This window comes from Myotis lucifugus, unplaced genomic scaffold (genome assembly GCF_000147115.1).
Source record: "Myotis lucifugus unplaced genomic scaffold, Myoluc2.0 scaffold_1073, whole genome shotgun sequence".
NCBI classification, from domain to species: domain Eukaryota; kingdom Metazoa; phylum Chordata; class Mammalia; order Chiroptera; family Vespertilionidae; genus Myotis; species Myotis lucifugus.
Genome location: NW_005872121.1, coordinates 78,200 through 96,625, shown reverse-complemented (window position 1 = coordinate 96,625; position 18,426 = coordinate 78,200). Strand labels below are relative to the sequence as shown.

The 18,426-nt window shown below is 49.7% G+C and overlaps 1 protein-coding gene across 1 annotated transcript in view; it reads right to left on the bottom strand.

The window, feature by feature from the left end:
- Nucleotides 1-18,153, bottom strand: part of ERCC1 (ERCC excision repair 1, endonuclease non-catalytic subunit) — a 19,330-nt gene extending 1,177 nt beyond the window's left edge. Inside the window, 7 exon segments of the mRNA XM_014449215.2 lie at nt 824-923; nt 9,907-9,983; nt 11,217-11,316; nt 12,098-12,201; nt 16,666-16,881; nt 18,044-18,075; nt 18,078-18,153. Of these exon segments, the coding sequence (XP_014304701.2) occupies nt 824-923; nt 9,907-9,983; nt 11,217-11,316; nt 12,098-12,201; nt 16,666-16,881; nt 18,044-18,075; nt 18,078-18,135 (687 nt within the window). The 5' untranslated portion in view covers nt 18,136-18,153.
- Nucleotides 18,154-18,426: the final 273 nt, after the last annotated feature.

Sequence of the window (18,426 nt, the reverse complement as noted above, 5' to 3'; positions counted from 1 at the left end):
GGCGGTCCCTCAGCCTGGCTTGCGCCCTTGCAGCCCAGAGCCCTCATGGAGGCATGAGGCTCCTGCCACAACAGCTGTACTCGCCAGCTGTGAGCCTGGCTTCTGGCTGAGTGGCGCTCCCCCATGGGGGCGCACTGACCACCAGGGGGCAGCTCCACAGGTGGTCAGTGTGCATCATAGCCACTGGTAGTTCCGCTGTTCAGTTGATTGGCATATTACCCTTTTATTATATAGGACTGGAGCCCAGAGTCAATCATTCGTTCAGTGGATAGTCCTTGAGTACCCATTGAGAGCTGGGTGGTGCTGGAGACACAGCAGGGACCAAGACAGCCCGGCTCTGCCCTCCTGGGGATCCCAGTACAGTGCGGGAGACAAATTAGTCCCAGACAGTGGTGACTCAGATGGGCTGGGATGGGGGACCAGTGGGGGCACCTGACCTGGCCTGGGGATCAGGGAGGGCTTCCTGGAGAAGAGAGCAACAGAGCTCATGTGTGAAAGATGGGATACTGAGAGAGGCCGGTAGGCGTGGGAGAAAGGACAGAGAATGCAAGGGCAGGGGGCGGCAGGGCCTGGTAGAGCAGGGCAAGAAAGCCAGGCTTTCGCTGAGGGCGCTGGGGAGCCACAGGACGGTTTTGAGCTGGGGAGGGCAGGATCAGGTTTGTGCTTAGAAAGACCCCGTTAGCTGCTGTTCGGGTGGGAGAGGGGAGACTGGAAGTGGAGGGTGGGGTTGGGGAGGAGAGGCATGACTGACGATGGGAAATGAAGCTCAAACACCCAGCAAGGTGCTGGGGGACAGCCGGGCAGGGGGGTGACGTGGCCTCACCCGGGAGACGAAGTCCTGCTCCAGCTTCTCCATCAGGAGGTCTGCCGGCTTCTGCTCGTAAGCCTTGTAGGTCTCCAGGTACCGCCCGGCCTCCTCGGGGCTGGGGTGAGAGGACATGGTGTCAGCCAGGGTGAGGAGGGGTCATGTTTTAGATTCATTTCATTCTGGCAGTAATTGCTGATGCTAAAAATTTCAAACTCTAATCTACAGGAAAATGAACAGCCCTAGCCAGTTTGGTTCAGTGGATAGAGCGTCGGCCTGCGGACTGAAGGGTCCCAGGTTCAATTCTGGTCAAGGGCACATGCCCGGGTTGAGGGCTCCATCACCAGTAAGGGGGCGAGCAGGAGGCAGCCAATCAATGATTCTCATCACTGATGTTTCTATCGCTCTCTCCCTCCCCCTTCCTCTCTGAAATCAATAAAAATATATTTTTAAAAAAAGAAAAATGGCCCTAACCGGTTTGGCTCAGTGCATAGAGCATCTGCTTGCGGACTGAAGGGTCCCAGGTTCGATTCCGGTCAAGGGCATGTACCTTGGTTGCGGGCACATCCCCAGTGGGGAGTGTGCATGAGGCAGCTGATCGATGTTTCTCATCGATGTTTCTAACTCTCTATCCCTCTCCCTTCCTCTCTGTAAAATATCAATAAAAAATATTTTTTTTAAAAGAAAAATGAACATTCTCAGCCTGCTCTAAATGCCCCCTGGGTATTTTACACATTTTTTCTGGCTAAAGACCAGAGCTTGGGGACCCTGACCAGTGGGTTCAGGGCTCACTTCCCACATGAGTGGCCCTGAGCCAGTGATTTTAACCTCTCTGGGCCTCAGTTTCCTCATCTGTCAAGTGGGCTGGTGGCAGAACTGTGACAGTTCAGTGAGTCACCGCTCTGTCAGGGCCTGGCATGGAAGCCTGTTCAAGAACTGTCAGCTATTCTGGAAGGGACGCCAGCGCCCGGACCCTTTGCTGCGGGTTTGAGAGAGCAGAACCAGAACTACTGTTTATTTTCCCAACCACAGGAAGACAACCTCATGAGCATTCAGCTTCCCACCACCAAGAAAAGCAGCTTCTGATAGGGTTCCTATACAGCCCACCTTCTCCTTGGCTGGGTAGCTAGTTGGTTAGAATATCTTCCTGATATGCCAAGGTTGTGGGTTCGATCCCCAATCAGGGCACATATAAGAAGTAACCAATGCATGCATAAACAAGTGAAACAACAAAGCAATGTTTCTTTCTCTCTCCTCCCCTTCCTCTCTCTAAAATCAATCAATCAATCAATCAATACATTAAAAAAAATAAAGCCCACCTTCAAAAGAAAAGCTCAGTCCTAACTGGTTTGGCTCAGTGGATAGAGTGTCGGCCTGCGGACTCAAGGGTCCCAGGTTTGATTCTGGTCAAGGGCATGTACATTGGTTGCGGGCACATCCACAGTGGGAGGTGTGCAGGAGGCAGCTGATAGATGTTTCTAACTATCCCTCTTCCTTCCTCTCTGTAAAAAAAATCAATAAAATATATATTTAAAAAAAAGGAAAAGCTCAGGGTGCTGACTGCTGAATCCTTTATAGCAATAAACATGATTTAATAATCACCATTAATTTTGACATTAGGCCCAGTTTTTTAAAAAAATATATTTTATTGATTTTTTACAGAGAGGAAGGGATAGGGATAGAGTTAGAAACATCGATGAGAGAGAAACATTGATCAGTTGCCTCCTGCACACCCCCTACTGGGGATATGCCCGCAATCAAGGTACATGCCCTTGACCAGAATTGAACCTGGGACCCTTCAGTCCGCAATGCTCTATCCACTGAGACAAACCAGTCAGGGCAGGCCCAGTTTTTTTGACATGTAATTAACTGTTTCAAACAGTGGAAACAGCTAAATCATAAAAAGGGTCTATATGTGCTGGCCTTTTTCCTCTGGAAATTGAGACTAATGAACTGAGTCGAAGTAAATAAAGTATTTGTCTTGCATTTTCTTAGCCTTCAAAATCCAGCTAGTAAAAAATGTTTATTGATTAAATGTCGATTGTATTTTTTTATTACATTCTTGAAAGAAACGTTCATTTTTCTAATTCAATTGTTTTCCATAAAATGGGCTTTGCAGCTTTTCTCTCTATGCAGCAGGTATTATTATTATTATTGTAATGACATTTGTTCAGGACACACAGGTTAGCACACTGGATCCAGTTCTATAACTTGCTTTCATTTTTGCATTCTACAGTATAACCAGGACATCTTTCCACGTTAAGAGAGAGAGCTCAGCCTCATTTATTAAATGGCTGCAAAATATCCCGTGTGGGGCCTGTATGCCAGTCACTGGCCTAAGCCCATTATGTTCAGAAGCTTCTGGAATGCCCTGAGAGATCCGTGGGGGCTGAGCCCCTTGCCCTGGTTACACGGCCGGCGAGGAGGAGACGGCTCCCTCAGTGGGCGGTCTCACCCGCCAGCTCTACACTCTGCCACTTCCCACACAACAGAGCGATTTTTATTCTCGCTTTTGCTTTAATATACAACTAATACATAAATACATTTTTCCAAATACTCCAACAGTATAGAGGTACATACCCGGAGGGAAGGCACAGCGTCACAAATATCCTTTGGCCTAAAAAACCCATTCCCGGGATTCAGGACAGAAGTAGGAGTGTTGGTGGTAACGGCAAAAGACAGAGACCACCCCAGTGTCTACCAATAGGGGTTGACCTGTTCCATCTACACAATGGGATAGTTTAACAGCTGGAAAAGAATGTGGATCCAGACCATGAGATATTATTCAGTGATTAAAAACAAGTTACCGCCCTAACCGGTTGCTCAGTGGTTAGAGTGTCAACCTGCAGACTGAAGGATCCCGGGGTTCAATTCCAGTCAAAGGCACGTACCTCGGCTGCAGGCTTGGTCCCTGGCACCAGTCAGGGAGTGTGCAGGAGGCAACCAATCGATGTGTCTCTCTCACACTGATGCTTCTCTCTCTCTCTGTTTCTCCCCCTCCCTTCCATTCTCTCCAAAAAATAAATGGAAAGAATATCCTCAGGTGAGGATTAACAACAACAACAAAAAAAGTGAGCTACCAAGACATGAAAAGACATGGAGGAACCGTCAGAGCTCAGTGGAAGGAGCCAATCCGAAGAGGCTGTGAGATAGTATACAATCGAGGTGGTGTCTGCCCTGGGTTCCTGGCACAGGGCTGCCGAGACCCTGTGAGTTCTTAAGTGGTAAGAGCCCCGAGCATCTTCTGTTCTAACGAGGTGACTCCCGGTGGGCTCCTGGGTGGGGCTGGTCACCGGAAAGTAAGTCCAAGCCGTGATCAGGAACCTGGAAGTTTCTGCCCCAGCCCAACCCCATCCTCCGGGGACGGAGAGGGGCTGGAAGGGAGTTAATCATTGATGGTGCCGACGTGCGGGAGCTTCCTACTCTCTCAGAAGCACGGGGTTCAGAGAGCATCCGGGCTGGTCAGCACATCCACCCCAGCGGCGTGACTCACTCCCTCTCCACGGGGACAGACAGTCTTGCACTTGGGATCCTCCCAGACCTCGCCCTCAGTCTCTCCTCACCTGGCTGTTCATCTCTCTCCTTTAATGACTGGTAAACAGGCTGGCTGGTGTCTCAGCTGGTTGGAGCGGCCTGTGCACCAAAAGGCTGCAGGCTCCATTCCTGCTCAGGCCTTGGTTTCGGCCCGATCCCCAGTCGGGGTGCGTTTGGGAGGCAGCTGATCAATGTTTCTCTCCCCACCCCCACTCCCCACTCTCTAAAATCAATTAAAAAACACATCTGCGGATAAGGACTAAATTAAAAAATAAATAAACTGGGAAACCTAAGTCAGTGTTCCGCTGAGTTGGATGAGCCACTCCAGCAAAGTGTCAAACCTGAGGGGTCGTGGGGACCTCCCTCTGTAGCCGCTTGGTCAGAAGCTCAGGTGACGGCAGCCGGCGCCTGGAGTGTGTGTGGGATCTGCCTGTCTCCAGATAGATGGCGACAGGATTGAGTTAAATTGTAGGAAACCGCCCTAGCCGGTTTGGCTCAGTGGATAGAGCGTCGGCCTGCGGACTGAAGGGTGCCAGGTTCGATTCCGGTCAAGGGCATGTACCCTGGTTGCAGGCACATCCCCAGTAGGGGGCGTGCAGGAGGCAGCCGATCGATGTTTCTCTCTATCTCTCTCCCTTTCTCTCTGTAAAAAATCAATAAAATATATTTTTTTAAAAAATTGTAGGAAACCAAGCCGGTATCGCAGAGGACTGCTTGGTGTGGGGAAAACCCCCGCACATTTAGTGGCCGGAAGTGGAGTACTTTCTGAGTAGTGACGGAGACACAGGATAAAGACCCGCCCTGAGGAAGAACTGGGGCTCTCCAGGCACAAGAGGGCCCTGGGTTTCTCCCTTTCAGCTGTATACGCTATGGTTCCAGTAGGACATCTGGAAAAGGCAAACTGTGCAGACAGTACAAAGAGCAGTGGTTGCCCGGGCGTAGGGGAGGGAGGGAGGGATGACGGGGGAGACACACGGGACTTTTACGTGGGGCAGTGAAACTATTCTGTAAGCTTCTGCCCCCCCCCCCCCCCCCATCCAACAGAGACGGAGAGGGGCTGGACATGGAGTGAATCACTGGATGCAGGAATTTTGGACACAGGTCATATCTCTGTCAAGACCTATAGAATGTACAACACGATTGTAACAAATGTATCACACTAATTAATACAAGATGGAAATACTAGGAGAAATCGTATGTGGGAACTCTATACTTTTTCTTTTTTAATTGACTTTAGGGAGGTGGAGGGAGCCCGGCTGGCATGGCTCAGGTCAACCTATGAACCAGGAGGTCACGGTTTGATTCCCCATCAGGGCCTATGCCTGGGTTGCAGGTTTGGTCCCCAGTGGGGGTCATGCAGGAGGCAGCCAATCAATGAATCAATGATTCTCTCTCATCATTAATGTTTCTATCTCTCTCTCCCTTCCTCTCTGAAATCACCAAATATATATATATATGTATATGTATATATATATACATATATATATATATACACACACAATTTTTTTTTTTTAAAGAGAGACGAATGGAGAGAGAAACATCGACTGTTTGCCTACTGCCTGCACCCTAACCGGGAATGGAACCTGCAACCTGGGCATGTGCCCCGACTGTGATCGAACCCACCACCCTTTGGTGCACAGGACGACGCTCCAACCAACAGAGCCACACCGGCCAGGGCAGAAGTCTGTACTTTCTGATCAATTTGTCTATAAACTTAAAACTGCTCTTAAATAATAATGTGTATTAATTTTTTAAAATGTGGATACTATATTGGACTACTGCACAGCTATGAAACAAAGAATGAGGCTGCTCTCTACACGGACATGGAAAAGACCTCCAGATAATGACACCGCAAAGCACAGAGCAGTCTACGGACAGTGCCCAGCGCACTGCTCCGACTTACGACTTGTCGACTTCACAATGCGCAGAAGTGATGCACACCCAGCAGAGACCGGCCAGGCTGCCACGCCGTCTGCAGGGGAGGTGTATCAACTGCATTTCACCTGACGGTATTTTCAACTTACAATGGGCTTATTGGGCGGTAACCCCATCGTAAGCCAAGGAGCATGTGTACGTAGTATATGCTACGTCTAAGAAAGGAAGGAAACTAAGATGTTTTCGCACATGCAGCTTGTGTTTTATAGAAACATTGAAAGGGAACCAAGAAACCAACAACAGTGGGAAGGGGAAGGGGAGTAGGAAGAAGGGGTAGAGGAGACACTTCTCTGTATATATTGCTGATTATATGTGTGTGTGTATACTGAGTGGCCAGATTATTATGACCACCCCATCAGTACAATGAAGTGAATTAGTTATGCAAATAATAATAAAACCTTGAGAGTCTTTGCTTAGGAAGTTTTCAATATTCAGTATTTTTGGAAGTGTCAATGAAGTACTGATGGGGTGGTCATAATAATCTGGCCACTCAGTGTATATGCAGTCTATACATATACCCTTTCTATATCACTTCTGAATTTTAAACTACATGTTACAGCTGTGTCACTGCACACACAAGCAGGGATCATCAGCAAGTAGAAATTCCAAGTGCAGAAATTTGTGTGTCTATTTTCTGGTTTTTAAAAATTATTATTACTATTAAATTTACTGGGGTGACATTGGTTAATAAAATTATATAGGTTTCAGGTGCACAATTATATAATACATCATCTGTACACTGCATTGCATGTTCACCACCCAAAGTCTAATCTCCTTCCATCACCATATATTTGACCTCCTTTACCCATTACTTCCTCCATGTTTTGATAGTCAATCACGTCTCCTGCCAACTGAACATGTGGGTGCCCGATTCATACTCTCCGTCTTGATGTTTTCACCAAATTAATGGGTGAAAAATGGCACCTCATTTTTCAAATTTTACTTTTTTCCTGATAAACTATAATATGGTTGATTAATTTTCTAGGAGTTTTTGGCCACCTGTATTAGACTTTTTAAAAATTGGGTCACCTTTTTCTTATTGACTTGTAAGAGGTTCTTTATAAACATATAATGAATATAAACATTTAGCCCTGCCCTAACTGGTTTGGCTCAGTGGATAGAGCGTCGGCCTGCGGACTCAAGGGTCTCAGGTTTGATTCCGGTCAAGGGCATGTACCTTTGTTGCGGGCACATCCCCAGTGGGGAGTGTGCAGGAGGCAGCTGATTGATGTTTCTCTCTCATCGATGTTTCTAACTCTCTATCCCTCTCCCTCCTCTCTGTAAAAAATCAATAAAATATATTAAAAACAAAACAAAACAAAACATTTAGCCCTGCCTGGTGTGGCTCAGTTGATTGTAGTTTCGTCCCATACACCAGAAGGTGGCAGGTTCAATTCCAGGTCAGGGCACATACCCAGGTTTTGGGTTTGATCCCCCATTGGGGCATGTGCAGGGGCAACCGATCGATGTTCCTCTCTCACATCAATAATTTTCTCTCCCTCCCTTCCTCTCTCTAGGATTAATTTTATTTTATTTTTTTTAAATCCTCACCCAAGGATTTTTTTTTTTAAAGACAGTGGAAGGGAGAGGGAGAGACAGAGAGAAACACCAATGTGAGAGAAACACATCAATTGGTTGCTTCCCACATGCCCAGGGTCGGGAGCCTGCAACGAAGGGAATCGAATCCAGGACCCTTCAGTCCACAGGCTGACGCTCTATCCACTGAGCCAAACCAGTTAGGGCTCTAAGATTAATTTTAAAAATAAAATATAAAGTTGGCTGTGGCTTTGAAGTATTAAAAAAAACATTTAGGATTTAAAAAAAACATAAAAATCAATGGGAGAAATGTCCTCAGATAAGGGATTAACAACAAAATGTCCTCAGATAAGGATTAACAAACAAAAATTTAAATATCTTTTACCATCCTATCCTATATAAATAAAAGGGTAATAGGGCAAATTGACCCCTAACAGCGGAACGACCAGAACGACCGCTCGACCAGTCACTGTGAGGCGCACTCAAAACCGGTTTGGCTCAGTGCCCCGGCCAGCAGGCTCCCATCACCCGATGGCGAACGGGGAACCAGGGGTGGTTGGCTGTACGTTGGTTGCGGGCACATCCCCAGTGGGAGATGTGCAGGAGGCAGCTGATCGATGATTCTCTCTCATCGATGTTTCTAACTCTCTAGCCCTCTCCCTTCCTCTCTGTAAAAAATCAATAAAATATATTTAAAAAAAAATCTGTTATATACACACCTAGTCTTTTTTCTTAGTCTGTCATTTGCCCTTTTTTTGTTGTTGTTAATCTTCATCCGAGGGTATTTCTTCCACTGGTTTTTTAGAAAGAGTGGAAGGGAGGGAGAGAGACAGAGAGAGAAACATCGATGTGAGAGAGACCCATTGATTGGTTGCCTCCTGCACTCCCCCGACTGGGGCCAGGGATCAAGCATGTAACCGAGATACATGCCTTTGACCAGAATCGAACCCGAGACCCCTCAGTCCTCTGGCAGATGCTCTAACCACTGAGCAACAGGCTAGGGTTGTCATTTGCCTTTTAACTTTGTTTACAGTATCTCTTAACATCCAAAAGTTTCAAATTATAATTTTCTCAAATCAGCCAATCTTTTCCTTTATGGATTTAGGGGTTTATGTCTTGCTTTGGAAGACTTTTCATACCCCAAGATTATAAAAAATATTCTCCCATTAGATTCCTTGTAACGCTTTTATTGTAAAAAAAATTTTTTTGTTAATCCTCACCTGAGGATATTTTTTCCATTGATTTTTATTCCCATTGATTTTTATATTTTTAGAGATAGTAGAAGGGAGGGAGGGAAAGGGGCAGAGAGGGAGAGGGAGAGGGAGAGGGAGAAAGAGAAACATGGATCAGTTACCTTCCTTATGTGCCCCAATCGAGGATTGAAACCACAACCCGGGTATGTGCCCTGACCAGGAATGGAACCAGCAGTCTTTTGGTGCATAGGACAACGTTCAACCAACTGAGCCACTCTAGCTGGGCTATTGTACTTTTTTCCCCCCAAAATATATTTTTATTGATTTCAGAGAGGAAGGGAGAGGGAGAAAGAGATAGAAACATCAATGAGAGAGAATCATTGATTGGCTGCCTCCTGCACACCCCTTACTGGGGATCAAGCCCACAACCTGGGCATGTGCCCTTGACTGGAATTGAACCCGGGACGCTTCAGTCCGCAGGCTGATGCTCTATCCACTGAGCCAAACCAACTAGGGCTATTGTACTTTTTAAAAAATCACTTGTCAGGATTTTCATTTTGTTTATGGTGTGAGAGAGGGGTTCTTTTTCCCCCAATTGGAGAACCAATCTATGGTCTTTAGAGAGCCAGACGTGCAATTAATTGTTCAGCTAGATTTTATGTCTAATTCATAAGTGACTAGTACGGTCCTGGGAATTTGATCTACGTTACCTGCCTTTGTGCCTACATCCGTACAAGAAAGACAGTAGGACCCTATTTTACAGATGAAGACATTGAGGCCAGAGGTGGCAGTGCCTGGACCAGGCTCACAGAGAGTTCACGGGAGGAGAGGGGAGGGCTGAGAAGGCTGGGGGAGAGGAAAGACTCGGATAGAGCCTGACCTGGCCGGGAGCCTCGATCTCACCTCCAGGCAAGGACCAGCGTGCAGTCTGCCAGGATGCACATCTTAGCCAGCTCCTTGAGGGCCTGCTGAGGATCTTTCTGGGAAGAGGAGAAAATCAGAATGAGAGATCTGGGAGAAAGCAAGGCATTATAGTCTTGAAAACACAGTGGCTTAGGATGCCAGGATCCTTCCATTCAGTTGACACTCCCTAAGCTCCTACTGGGCGCCTGGCCTGTGCCGGGCAGTTCCAGGACCCAGCAGTGACCGAGACAGCCCTGGTTCTAGCCTCCTGGAGCTCAGTCTGAAGAAGGGACAGACCCATCCTCAGACAGTGAGGACCAGAGTGGCCAGAGCTGAAGGGGCCGGGGGCGGGGAATCCAGAGGAGCCCATGACCTGGGTGAGTTTGGGGAGAGCTTCCGAGAGGAGAAGACATCCGAGCTGGGACCTTACGGAGGATGAAGAGGAGTAAAGGCAGCACAGGAGAGCAGAGAAGGGAACCTTAAACATAGGGAAGAGCATGTGCAAGGATGGGAGGAAAGAGAGGGCTCGAGCAATGGCAATCACTCAATATGGGATGGAGGATGGGAAAGAAAGGTTTTTTAAAAATTGACTTTAGAGAGAGAGAGGGGAAGGGGGAAGGAGGGAGGGGGAGAAACATCCATGTGTTGTTCCACTTATTCATGCATTCACCGGTTGATTCTTGTATGTGTCCTGACCGGGGATCAGACCTGCTACCTTGACGTATTGGAACAACACTCTAACCAAGGGAGCCACCTGCCAGGGCAGAAGAAAGGGTTTTCACACGGGAGCTTAGGCATGAGCCCAGAGAGCTGGGCGAGGGTGGGGACACAGAGAGCGTCCTGGGCCATGGCGAGCACTGGGAAGCCACTTAGGGTATTTTTGGTTGTCAATCCTCACCCAAGGATATTTTTCCCATCGATATTTTAGAGAGAGTGGAAGGGAGGTAGGGAGGGAGAGAGAGAGAAACACTGATGTGAGAGAGAGACATTGATTGGCTGCCTGACTGGGGCCAGGGATCGAACCTTTAGCCCTTGACCAGAAATCAAACCCGAGACCCTTCAGTACGTGGGCCGATGGTCTAACCACTGAGCAGCAATGGCCAGGGCCCATTTAGGGGTTTTAACACCAGACCTGTGCGTTAGGAAGACCCCTCTGGTGGCTATAAGGATGAGAGGGGTCAAGGCTGGAGGCCATGAGACACTTGCATTTCTCCCTGGAAGGGGTTCAACAGTCCCCTTGCTACCAGGAGGCCCAAGGCTCCCGCTGCACAGGCGGGGGCAGTGAGGCTGGAGGGAGGACCCCTGCTTACCACATCCACCTGCACGAGCAGGACCCGCAGGGCGAAGCTCTTCCCCAGGCTCTGCAGCCGCTCGTGGATGTAGTCCGGGTGGAGGTTGTGGTAGCGGAGGCTGGGAAAGGGGGGAGGAAGGATTGAGAGGTCTCGTGGCCCCGAGTTCCGGGGAGCCCTTCCTCACGCTAACACGCAGGGAGCAGGGGCAGCCTGGCCAGGAGCTGAGGCTCGGAGAGGGTAAGCGGCCTCTCCCTTGCAGGAGGGGCACAGAGGGGTTTGCAGCAGCGGCTGCCTGGCTGCCTGGCTCGGGCTCCCTCCAAGGTTGGCCCCAGGGTCTTCACTGAGGAGGGGAGACTGGCTTCAGGCAGAGGAGACCAGTGCCCTGAAGAGCAAGACCGGGACCCGTGCAGCTGGTCTTGGGAAGCTGGGGCCACGCCAGGACTTTGGCTGGTGGGGGTGGGGGGGCTTCTGCACCTGGGAACCAGGGGACATCCATGCCCGGGAGCCGCCAGCTCTCACGCCTGCAGGGAGGCCAGCAACTTCGAAGTTTCACTTCCCCTCTGCCTCTGTCTGGAGAAGGGCTCCGGGTTTAAGGGGGGGGGGGCGGGGGGGCGGGGGGGGGGTGCGGGGAGGTCAGGGAAATCTGGCTCTTGTCAACTTCAGTCCTGGATGTTGGAGTCACTCCGTCTGGGGCATGAGTGACCCGGCCCCCAACCTGCTCAGACACAGGAGTCTGGGCCCACAGCTCTTGTCACTCCGGGCGCCCCAGGCCCGGCCTCTTCCTCCCACCCGAGGCCCAGAGCGCACAGGGCCATGCCTGGCGGCCTCCTGGGGAAGAGCCTAGAAGACCAGCGCACACCCTCCGTGCCCTCCTGCGGTGGGACAGCCCCAGAGCTCACCTGAGGAAGAGGGCACAGGTGCTCTGACCCAGCACGTAGTCAGGAACCACGTCGCCAAATTCCCAGGGCACGTTGCGCACAAACTTCAGTACGGGGTTGCCCCTCTGGGGAGGGAGGAAGAGCAGAAGCCATGAACAGGGATGACCCTGGAGCCACGGCCACCCCAGGGCCCCACCTCTCTCAGCACCTCTCCACCCTTCTCTTGCCCTTAGCCTGGGTCTTGCAACTTCTCTCTCCTCCTCTGCCTGGCCAGTTCGGCTCAGTGGTTAAGCATTGAACCATGAACCAGGAGGCCATGGCTAGATTCCCTGACACCCGTGAGGAAGGGAGAGGGAGAGTGAAGAAGAGAGAGGGAGAGAGAGAGATAGAAACGTCAATGATGGGGGGTAATGTGGGGATACAGACACATATGTAATAACTTAATCAATAAAGAAATTAAAAAAAAAAAAGAAACATCAATGATGAGAGAGAATCATTGACCAGCTGCCTCCTGCATGCCCCACACTGGGGATCCCAGGCATGTGCCCTGACTGGTACTGAACCATGACCTCCTGGTTCATAGGTCGATGCTCAACCACTGAGCCACACTGGCCGGGTAGACTTGCCTCTTCTTGAGCCCAACATGTCCTTGACACTCCAGCTTTGACCTAGGCCCCTCTCCCCGAGCCCCAGGCTTGAACTGAAGGGTCCCTGGGTCTGTCTCTAACTCAGCCTTTTCCCCCAGCCGTGTGGTCGGCAAACTGCGGCTCGCGAGCCACATGCGGCTCTTTGGCCCCTTGAGTGTGGCTCTTCCTAAGCCTTAGGAGCACCCTAATTAAGTTAATAACAATGTACCTACCTATATAGTTTAATTTAGACCAGAGTCTGCTCAGCAGGCTCCTCTCCCGTTCTACCCTGAACTTACCCTGTAGCCTAAAACTGCAATTCTCTGGGGAAGTCAAGCTCTAATCCAGAGGTCCTCAAACTTTTTAAACAGGGGGCCAGTTCACTGTCCCTCAGACATTCCACACATGCGCACTGCGGGCCCGGGACGAGTTGGCTGCTAAGCAGGACAGGCAGCGGTGGCAAAAACACCCGGCGGGCCGGATAAATGTTTCCGGCGGGCCGCATGTGGCCCGCGGGCCGTAGTTTGAGGACCCCTGCTCTAATCCATCCAGTAAGTATTTAATGAGCACCACCCATGTGTCTAAGTGCTGGAGATATAGCAGTGACCCAGACAGACAAAATCCCTGCTCCCGTGCGGGACACAGACATTAAACAAAATGATCTCGGGGATGAACGTGTGATTGCCAAGTGAAGGTGGGATGTGGTTCTAAGAGGGTGGGACCTGCTCTCGTGGTGGGTGTGGGTTATCAGAGCAGCTGGGGCGGGAAGGGCCTGCAGGGGTCCGCCGTCCCGCAGGCCCTGGGCCATCTGACCCGAGGCACTGGGAGCCATGGAAAGGTCTGAGCAAGGGAGGTACTTTAATTTTTGAAGGACATGACCAGAAGCAGGAGGACAATGACAGGTGGGGAGAAGGTGGTGAGACTGGGACATTCGCACATTACTGGTGGGAATGTAAAATGGTGCAACTTTTTAGAAAATAGTCTGGGAGTTCCTGAAAAAGTTAAACATGGAGAGACCATGTGACCCACCAAATCCACTCCGAGATCAATACCCAAGAGAACGGAAAACATTCATCTGCACAAAAGTTCACAGCATTATTATAATAACAAAAAAGTACAAATAACCCAGTGAGCTGTCCACCAATGGAGGAATGGATAAAGCTGTGGCAAATCCACAGAATGGAATACTACTCAGCAACGAAAAGGAATGAATGAACCTTCAACAAGCTCAGTGAAAGAAGCCAGTCCTCAGCTGATGGACGTTTGAGTTCTACCCACTTTTTGGCTATTGTGAATAATGCCGCTATGAACACTGGTGTACAAGATTTTGTGTGGACGCACATCTTCATTATCCTTGGGTATGTACCCAGAAGTGGACTTGCTGGGTCATAGGCTAACTCTATTATTAAACATTTAAGGAACTGCCAGACCATTCTCCAAAGTGGCTGCACCATTGCACATTCCTGCCAGCAGTGCCTGAGGGTTCCAGTGCCTTCGCAGCCTCACAGCACTCGTTATTGTCTGTGCTTTTTAGTCTAGCCCAGTGGTTGGCAAACCGCGGCTCGCGAGCCACATGTGGCTCTTTGGCCCCTTGAGTGTGGCTCTTCCACAAAATACCACGTGCGGGCGCACACGTACAGTGCGAAGTTGACTTAAAACTTTAAGTAAAGCCCTGGTTGGTTTGGCTCACTGGATGGAGTGTCGGCCTGGGGACTGAAGGGTCCCGGGTTCGATTCGGTCAAGGGCATGTACCTTGGTTGCGGGTACGTCCCCGGTGGGGGGTGTGCGGGAGGCAGCTGATCAATGCTTCTCTCTCATCGATGTTTCTAACTCTCTATCCCTCTCCCTTCCTCTCTGTAGAAAATCAATAAATATATATTTAAAAAAAAACAATTTTAAGTAAAGTTTATTAAGTTAATTTTAGGGAACGTTGTGGAGTGAAAGAAGATGTAGTGTCAAGGATTGAGAAAAGTATGTTGAGATGGTTTGGACATATAGAGAGGATGAACGAAAGGAGATAGACGAAACAAGTATCCAAGACGAGTGTGGATGGGAGAGTTGGAAGGGTCGATCTCAGCGAACGTACCTCAATCAGTTTGAGGACGTTTTTAGCAAAGGCCAGCTTAGGAGTACCCTAATGAAGTTAATAACAATGTACCTACCTATAAGTTTAAGTTTAAAAAATTTGGTTCTCAAAAGAAATTTCAATCGTTGTACTGTTGATATTTGGCTCTGTTGACTAATGAGTTTGCCGACCACTGGTCTAGCCATTCTTATGGGTGTGGGTGGAATCGCATTGTGTTTATTTTTTAAAAATATATGTTTATTGATTTCAAAGAGGAAGGGAGAGGGAGAGAGAGAGAGAAACATCAATGATGGAGAGAATCATTGATTAGCTGCCTCCTGCACTCCTGGGCATATGCCCTGACCAAGAATCAAAACCACTGAGCCACGCTGCCGGGCACTCATTGTAGTTCTGATATGCACTTCCCTGATGGCTAATGATATTGAGCATCTTTTCACATCTTTTTTTTTTTCATTGTTGGCAGTTTTACAGATGCTCCCCAATTCCTCCCAGCCCCTGCTCCACCCCATCTTTTCACATTCTGGAGTCCTATTATTTTTTTTAAATTAGGGCATTTGTTTTTTTTTTTAATATATTTTATTGATTTTTCACAGAGAGGAAGGGAGAGGGATATAGAGTTAGAAACATCAATGAGAGAGAAACATCGATCAGCTGCCTCCTGCACACCCCCAACTGGGGATGTGACCGCAACCAAGGTACATGCCCTTGACCGGAATCGAACCTGGGACCTTTCAGTCTGCAGGCTGACGCTCTATCCACTGAGCCAAACCGGTTAGGGCTGGAGTCCTATTATTGTCTTTGTATAAAGAACACCAGCTCCACCAATTGTAGAGACTTTATGCTTCCTTTCTATCAATCTATCCCCTGAGCCTAGAACAGCATCTGGCAACCTCTGAATGCATTTGTGGACTATAAGTGGATGAACCCCCATTTTATTTTATTTATTTATTTTTAAATATATTTTACTGAGTTTACAGAGAGGAAGGGAGAGGGATATAGAGTTAGAAACATCAATGAGAGAGAAACATCCATCAGCTGCCTCCTGCACACCCGCTACTGGGGATCGATCCCGCCACCAAGGTCCATGCCCTTGACCAGAATCCAACCCGGGACCCTTCAGTCCACGGGCCGACACTCTATCCACTGAGCCAAACCAGTGGTTAGGGCGTGAACCCCCATTTTAAAGGCACAGATGGGTTAAGCCACTTGCCCAAGATCACACAACTACTATGTAGCACAGCAGGATTTGAATTCGGGTCTGTGTTCAAGAAATAGTTTTTGAATAAAGGAAAAAATCTGTGGTTAGGAAATCACACACAATCACACCCCCAATAAGAACGTCAGCCTGTTGTGGATGGAATGTGTCTGTCCCACCAAAAGTGAAACCCTAACCCTCAATGCAATGGGATTAGGAGGTGAGGGGAGGTGATTAGGTCATATGGGTGGAGCCCTCATGAAGGGGATTAGTGCCCTTATAAAAGAGACCCCAGAGCTCCCTCACCCCTTCCTTCACCGTGAGGACACAGTGGGAAGACAGCCCTCTATGAACCTCACCAGACACCAATTCTGCACGTGCCTCGATCTTGAACTTCTCAGCCTCCAAAACTGTGAGAAATAATTCCAAAACTTTTGTCTAAGCCACCCAGTCTATGGTATTTTTGTTATAGAAAAATAAAACATGTGGGGCAGCATCAATCTACACACAGTAGTTGAATGAATGGATGGATGAATGAATGAGTGAATGAATGAATGAACTGTGCTGCTGAGAGTACAATGGCCAGAACTTAGACCTCCTTCCACTGCCTACCAGAAAGCCATCCTTATTAATATTTTTCCCACCAAAACTTAAAGTCCCACTTCTCCATCCTCCTCCTCACCTGCCGGGGGCTCACAATGATGCTGTTGGATTTTGCCCCTGGTTTGGGAGCCTGGTTGGGGGTCTCTCCTGCCTGGGGTTCTGGCCCGGTGGGGGGTGCGGCTCCAGCCCCTCCTGCAGGTCCCGAGATAGCATACTCAGCGTAGGTCTGAGGGGCCGCCTGGGCTGAGGTCTCCGTGGTGGGAAGGGTCCGAGTGGACCTGAATAAGGGCTTCGCCTGTGGGGAGAGATGGTGGGACGGATCAAAATCAGAATCTTTCTACTTCTCCCAACTTCTCAGCCTCCACCTTGGTCCCGTCTTGTCTCCCTGGGACCACTGTCATCACCTCCTCACCCGTTCCCTGCCTAACCCTCACCGCCCCCACACTGTCATGTCATGTCCGTCCTCTGCCCATAGCCTGCCTCAGAGTAACAGCCAAAGCTGTCACCATAGCCCACTCCACTTGCTTTCCTTACTCAGCCCCGTTGGCCTCCTTGCTGCCCTCAAACTTGTCAGGCTCTCTCTGACCTCAGAGCCTTTGCACTGGCTGTTCCCTCTCCCCACAGATGTCACGTAGCTCGCTCTATCACGTATTCACGTCTCTGCCAAGATGTCACCTCCTCCAAGAGGCAGTCCTTTGACTGTCCTACCTAAGGCAGCACCTCTCCTCCATCACACCCTATATCCTTAGCCTACTTTCTCTTCCTTTTTTAAAAATGTTTTTATTGATTTCAGAGAGGAAGGGAGAGGGAAAAGGGGGAATAGAAACATCAATGATGACAGAGAATCATTGATCGGCTGCCTCCTGCACGCCCCCTTACTGAGGATCAAGCCCACAACCTGGGCATGTGCCCTGACCTAAACTGAGCTGTGATCTCCTGGTTCATAGGTCGAAGCTCAACCACTGGGCCACATTGGCTGAGCCCACTTTCTTTTCTTCATAACACATTAGCAGCAGCCAGTACTCAGCACCAGCCCACTGCTTTCCTGTGAGGAGATCGCCATGCTGCCAGTCCTTCGGTTTACCAAGAGATGTCAAAAGTGCCAGCTTTTTTAAAAAAAAAAAAGCAAAACCTTCCAATTCTTAAATGTCAGCAAGAAATCCGGGCCTTGCAGGGTGCTGGCCACATACAGCACATCCCGGGGCGACTCGTTTGCTGCCAGTTCGCAGCCTCTGCCTTAGCCCTTAGAGCCACCAGGACGTTTTACAGACAGAGAAACTGAGATGGAAAGAAAAGGGCTGATTTCCCAAGGTGACCCAGGCTCCAGCATTCCCTAACCCTCCCTGTAGCCCCACTGCCCGCCCCCGTCCCCCTCCCTCCACAACCCTCCCAGCCTCCCAGCGGGGGCCCCCCGCCCCCACCCCCGCCCCCGCCCCCGCCCCATCTCTCTGTCCTACCCCAGCAGGAGGGGCCTCATCCCCGTCCAGGAGATGAGGAATTTCTTCCTTGTGGGCGGCTCAGCGGGCGGTCGCACTCCCCCTTCGTCCATCCCACGGCTCTTCTGGGGCCTGTAAATGAAGACAGGGCGGCGGGGCCAGTGAGACATCAGCGTCTGCATTCCCATCCCCCCAGCAGGAACCCCCTACTCACAGCCATCTGTTCCCCACCCGGCCCCGCCAAAACCCCAGGCCTCCATTGTAAACACCCAAAGCCCCAGGTTCTCCAAAGCACAATCCCAGAGGAAGCAAAACCACCTGCGGCTCGCCCGCCCCACGAGGTCCCTACGTCCCATTCGTCCCTCCGTCACCGTACCCCGCCTTTCCAGCGCCCGCTCCGCCGC